Here is a 427-nt window from a genome sequence, read left to right as displayed (position 1 = left end):
TACGTACTATACAGATGGGTTAGTTTACCTTAACTTAATGGTAAGTCTTTGCTGTTTTTGTGTGGTTAAGATTTAAATTAGGATTATGATCTTTAAATCCCTTGCTGAGGTACTTTGGGGAAAAACAAACAAAACAAACATAATTTGTTAGTAGTATTTCGTCGTATACACCTTTTAAAATGCACTTCTCTCAACACCGCAACAGGTATCACTACAACAAAGGCGCTTTGGAGGCCGTGTCGGAGAAGCAACTTGTTTACCGTTTCGGCCCGAAAGGCTTAAGATTCCTCCGTGATCTGCGTCTCGGGTCTTCCTGAAATGCGATAGAAAACTCCCCAGCAAAACGCAACTTGTGATTCAAACCATTTTTTTCCGAAATCGGTAGCTTCAGACTTGAGGCTGAATTGAATAGCTTCCTCAGACGTAT

The 427-nt window shown here is 40.3% G+C and overlaps 1 protein-coding gene across 1 annotated transcript in view; it reads left to right on the top strand.

The window, feature by feature from the left end:
* LOC119586568 (ETS homologous factor-like) overlaps nt 1-317 on the top strand; it is an 8464-nt gene extending 8147 nt beyond the window's left edge. Inside the window, exon 3 of the mRNA XM_037935322.1 lies at nt 206-317. Coding sequence (XP_037791250.1) covers nt 206-317 — 112 coding nt within the window. The remainder of the gene's footprint in view (nt 1-205) is intronic.
* The last annotated feature ends 110 nt before the right edge of the window (nt 318-427 follow it).

Source organism: Penaeus monodon, chromosome 21, assembly GCF_015228065.2.
Source record: "Penaeus monodon isolate SGIC_2016 chromosome 21, NSTDA_Pmon_1, whole genome shotgun sequence".
Lineage (NCBI taxonomy): Eukaryota > Metazoa > Arthropoda > Malacostraca > Decapoda > Penaeidae > Penaeus > Penaeus monodon.
Note: the sequence above shows the minus strand (reverse complement) of the source record. Positions and strands in the feature narration are given on the sequence as shown.